The sequence below is a fragment of the Sinocyclocheilus rhinocerous genome, unplaced genomic scaffold (genome assembly GCF_001515625.1).
Source record: "Sinocyclocheilus rhinocerous isolate Xijiao unplaced genomic scaffold, SAMN03320098_v1.1 scaffold3059, whole genome shotgun sequence".
NCBI classification, from domain to species: domain Eukaryota; kingdom Metazoa; phylum Chordata; class Actinopteri; order Cypriniformes; family Cyprinidae; genus Sinocyclocheilus; species Sinocyclocheilus rhinocerous.
This window is the reverse complement of record NW_015632728.1, coordinates 90,535-95,840: the sequence shown is the minus strand read 5'-3', so window position 1 is coordinate 95,840 and position 5,306 is coordinate 90,535. Positions and strand designations below refer to the sequence as shown.

At 32.2% G+C, this 5,306-nt stretch overlaps 1 protein-coding gene across 1 annotated transcript in view; it reads right to left on the bottom strand.

Annotated features, from left to right (window-relative positions):
* Window positions 1–4,420: 4,420 nt before the first annotated feature.
* The window catches only part of rph3ab (rabphilin 3A homolog (mouse), b), a 24,194-nt gene continuing 23,308 nt past the window's right edge, over window positions 4,421–5,306 (bottom strand). Inside the window, exon 16 of the mRNA XM_016555999.1 lies at window positions 4,421–5,021. Within this exon, the coding sequence (XP_016411485.1) occupies window positions 4,891–5,021 (131 nt within the window). The 3' untranslated portion in view covers window positions 4,421–4,890. The remainder of the gene's footprint in view (window positions 5,022–5,306) is intronic.

Below are 5,306 nucleotides of genomic sequence, written 5' to 3'. Positions count from 1 at the left end.
AAATCATCTTTAAAGTTGTCCAAATGAAGTTATTAGCAATGCATATTACTAATCAAAAATTAAGTTTTAATATATTTATGGTAGGAAATGTACAAAATATCTTCATGGAACATGATCTTTACTTAATATCCTAATGATTTTTGGCATAAAAGAAAAATGTAAGTTTGGTGAGCGAGTACGAAATTAAAAACTTCAGCGAGTACTACAGTAAAAACCTGTTAACTGGTTAACAGTAATTTCCATACTATATTCGGTGAATAAATGTAATTACATTTAATGTAATTTTACAGTAAAGTACTGTTAAAAATACGTTTTTTAGAAGTGAAAAAGAAAAAGTAATTGTATAATTTACAGTGAAAAAACGTAAATTGACACTCCCAAACAAAAGCTGTGAGGGACAGAAGTACAGCATTCAATAGATTGTACTGTTGTTTAACAACATACTGTTCAGCTGAACAAAAAAGCTACGGAAAAAAACAAACTTGTAGTAGGCAAATTAATAAACCAGTTTTGAACCTCGTGACCTTTATACAGTGTATCATTGCAAAGACTGTAAATCTATACCTCACAGCATTATTTTCAAACTTGTTAAATTCAATAAATGTTCAATAAAATTAAACTCAACCTGACTAAGGTCTATACTGATAAACTGAAACAGAATTGTGGAGAATTATGGTCCAAAATCGGTCAGAAGTCTTATGAGAGCTACACAGAAAATGTTCAGTGGATATTTTTCTGTTAAAGGCTCTGCAAGAAATTGCATGTGAAAAGTAACTCTTTTTACGATATTATCAGATTGTGTTTGTGCATAATTTCCTAAAATCAAAAACGAGTAATTATTGCACAAATGCAGGTATTTTCACAAAGGGTTCACAAACTTATGCCACTCCAGATGGGACTGATACAAAATAGCATAAAACAGAATTCCAATCATTTTAAATATTCATGCATTCATTTGTAATTCAGTATATCAGCGTTTCATGATAAATGAAGCAAAGTAACACACTTAAGCTTTCCTTTTAAAAAAAATCTTTAAAGTATTATGTAATGAAAGACTTCACAGTGCAACAACTAACTGCAGTTTATATCGACTTTTATTGGCCTCTGTGTTTTGAACTCCAAGTAAAATCTTTACATGCAAACTTCAGACATACAGTAAACACTTCCCTGCTGTGCAAGTACATGCACTATATATATATATACAATTGCATCATTAATGAAAGAAGAACTAATTTATACCAATAAACATTCACAAACTAAACTGGCAAATATGGTCTTAAAGTATCAGACTGGTGTGCTATATTTTGTTTTTTTTTGCAAATGACAGATATCATAGACAGCTCTGCATGTGAATAAGGTCTCGTGAAAAAATACAGCAAGATCACATTCATCATTTTGAAAACCTAAATGACTTATCTGGACTACAAAATAGTCTAGGGGTCGTGTCATGCATTTCTTTTGAAAATTCTGATATTCCTTAAAGGGGTCATATGATGCGATTTCATTTTTTCCTTTCTCTTTGGAGTGTTACAAGCTCTTGGTGCATAAAGAAGATCTGTAAAGTTGCAAAGACTAAAGTCTCAAATCCAAAGAGATATTCTTTATAAAAGTTAAGAGTTAGCCACACCTACCTAAAACGGCTCGTTCTGTTTTGTAAAAATCGACGCGTTTCAAAAAGGCGGGGCATAGAGGAGAAACAATAATGTACAGTATGTGGAAAATAATGTGTTTTTTAAACTTTAAACCGCATAAACACATTTCATTACACCAAATACACAAAATAATGTTCTTTTTAGCAGCATCATATGACCCCTTTAAGATTCGTTTACTTGCAAAGTTGTTTGTTCAAAGATTAAATGCATTAATGCATTAATATGTGAGCATTTTCCACCAGTCTTAACCAAAATGCTTCCTTTTGGGGACGCTTACCCTTTGAGACTTCAATGCAAAGCACCATATCATTCAAAATAAAACATCATTTCCAGGGATTTTTTTTTTTTTTCAGAGTAGTAACAATAAAAGCTCTTTTTGGAAGATATTTTATGTTCTGAAACTTAGTGTTTTTATAATACAGTGATCTCTTATATATGCAAATACCAAGGAAATGTGATTCCTCATGGCATGAAGCCTTTACAATCTTCTGTAATGTCAAACAACAGGCGACCACACTTCAGGTTTCTTCTAGTTTAATCTCCCTTTACTGATAGTTTTAGTCAACAGGACGTTAAATACACATCCTCACATACTTCTAAAGGCTGAGAGATGGCATATATCGAAGTAAAAAGTGAAGGTAAAATCAGATAAGCAATGCATTTTTATTGCTTAAATACACATTTGACCACATAAATATTAATATTTGATATTGATCAGACTTGATAACACTGTAAAATTACTTGCAGCATTCAAAATACTTTTTTTTCAGCTTTGAAAAGTTTTCGTTCAAATATCCTTTCACAATCATTGATGGTTATTTGATGTTATAGGACCAAATACCAAGTATAATATGAAATATGAAATATATTGACACCACAATTATGGTTCAAAAGATTAAATCAGTTGTTTGCAACTCTTTGCATGATGCCTAGTAAAATGCTAATTTACCAACAGCAGCTGTGGGCCAATCGGGTCATATTACAGGATTTCTGCAGGTTTTACGAAGGTAAATGTAAGACTTTTTAATAACTTTTAAGACCAAGTAAAGAAAATTTAAGGAATTGATGCATCAATGTTGTCTCTAAATGTAAATGCATAAATGTAAAAATAATGTTTTTGTCTCAAATGTCTAAAGAATCTTAAATCAAGGTACATTTACTTGAGAAGCAAAAGTACATTAGTCTTGTTTTATGAGGAATTGATCAAAATCATAAGTTTATGATTAAAACGAGAACAAGTATCTGCCAATGGGCTCAGAAAAATTCAAAGCAAACACGTTTTCATTTCTCCTTGGCAGATATTTGTTCTAGTTTTAAGCATAAACTGACTTTATTTCGTTCAATTTCTCAGAAAACAAGACTTAATATGCTTACTTTGCATCTGAAGTAAATCCATCTCGATTTATGGAAGATATCTGCAATGGAAAAAAATTCAGATTTTTTATTTTTTTTTTGTATGCTGCGTTTAATGCCACAATTTTATGGATTCACTTTCAAGAATCACTTTCTGCTCCATTTTAAGACCTTTTACAGTCTTAATTTGTGAGCAAAAAAAAAAAGAGCAAATTAAGACCTTTTTAAGACCTGAAACCCTGCATCAGAGCAGATCACTTTGCTCAGGATCGGTGAATTATCATAATTTGCGTATTTGAGTTTTGCTAAAATTCTTCAAAGATCCAAAAAACGTTTGTAAATGTGGAGTTACAACCGCGCACAAATCACTCTTCAGTCTTTTTCAGCTCAGATGTAAGTAATGTAATGTAAAGCAGCTCTGTTTTGGAGTTCCTGAGAAACCCGGAAGTGTCGCCGCCAAGTGTTTGTTGCTAAACAGTAATTTCATCTACGGGGATTAAATTTTACAAAGCAAATGAATTGTATTCACTATGATCAAAGACACTCTCATGCATAAGAGCTGGTTATAATAACGGCAAAGAATAGAAACGTTGAGGTCATTCCATTGTAACTGTGCTTTCCTTTCAGTGTGGAATGCAGTACTTTTTCCTATTACAGTAATCTTGGCTTGCGTCAGCCACATGATGCAGTGGACTATTTTTAGTCTATCCTATTTCATTTATCCATGGATGTTGTCATTAATGGTTGTCTTCACACAAGGCAATTGTATTTTCAGCAGATTATAGACCATAAATAGGATGCATGTTTGAAGGGTTTAGTGGAATAGTGTGCTTACATACAGTAATAATGTTGTTGTAAACCAGACGTACCAAGCAATGTGTTACAAAATCGTATTCATTAGATTCAAAGACTACCTAAGCTAAGTCTAAATTTATCATTGGCGAACAGATAATGCTTTAAAATGTTCTAGTTTTTAGCATTTCTAGTCTTATCTGTGCTGTGTAAACATCCCTACATGTTGCTTGCGTATTTGTCCGAAACAACTAGCTAGTTCTTTTGACCTCATGTCAGGGTTATTATAGCTAACTAAAATTAAAATAATAATTACAAAAAAAAATTTAATCTGTTTACCTTACATTTTTATTTAGTTTTACTACTACTTGTAGTAGTAAAACACTTATAAAAAATTTAACTAATACATAAAAATATATTAAAAATATATATAGACATTTAAAAAATGGCAAAATCTAAAAGCCAAATTATTAAAACTTGAACTAAAATTAAAATGATATCTAGAAAAAATTATAGTTTTCAAAATATAAAAATAAAATCTAATTCACAAATATTAACCAAAAAGCTATAGCATATCAGTGAGACGAAAATAACATTGCCTCACGTAAATTTGATGTTGAAGGTATTTAAATAAGTCGCTAAATAGAATTAAGTAATTTTACCTGACATTCTATATGGCCTATAGACTGGTTAAAATAGGGCTTATACATTCTGTATCGGCCTCTTTTTGAAGGAGAAAGACTTTCCTAATGCTTTTTAATAAGAGAGATTGCTAAGAGACAAGATAATTATTTGGAGTTTCTACAGTTGTTCTTAAACTAGAACTTAAAATCACAATGCTGCTGTGGCCAGATTAGTGAACGTGACATATTTGTGCAGTTCTTTTACACTTCAGTGCTAACCTATAGTCGTTTGTGTGGGTCACAGTGAACAGAAGAGCTCTAGACATCACATTTTGTTTTTTGAAAGCATTTCATGTATCAGCCAGACAAGAGCAAGGTCGGTATAGCCCAAGATGTGCAGATAGTGGAGGGGAATGGAGTTGCAAAATGGGCCGAGTACAACTTAAGGGCATGCAGAACGCTTGAAGAGCCTAGTCGCTGGAGACGTGATTCTCGTTGAGCAGAGTATGCCAGCGCTCGATCTTCTTGTCTTTGTTCTTGAGGCATTCGTACCAGTGCTTCAAACACTCACCTTTGGCAGTGATACCCAGCCGACAGCCTCCTGATTGTGAAATATTAGTTGTATTAAAGCATTCAATGTGTAATAACAATACACATTTAATAATTGTGACCCTGGAGCACAAAAGCAGTCTTAAGTCGCTGGGGTATATTTGTAGCAATAGCCAACAATACATTGTATGGGTCAAAATTATCAATTTTTCTCTTATGCCAAAAATCATTAGGATATTAAGTAAAGATCATGTTCCATGAAGATATTTTGTAAATGTCCTACCGTAAATATATCAAAACTTAATGTTTGATTAGTAATATGCATGGCTAAGAACTT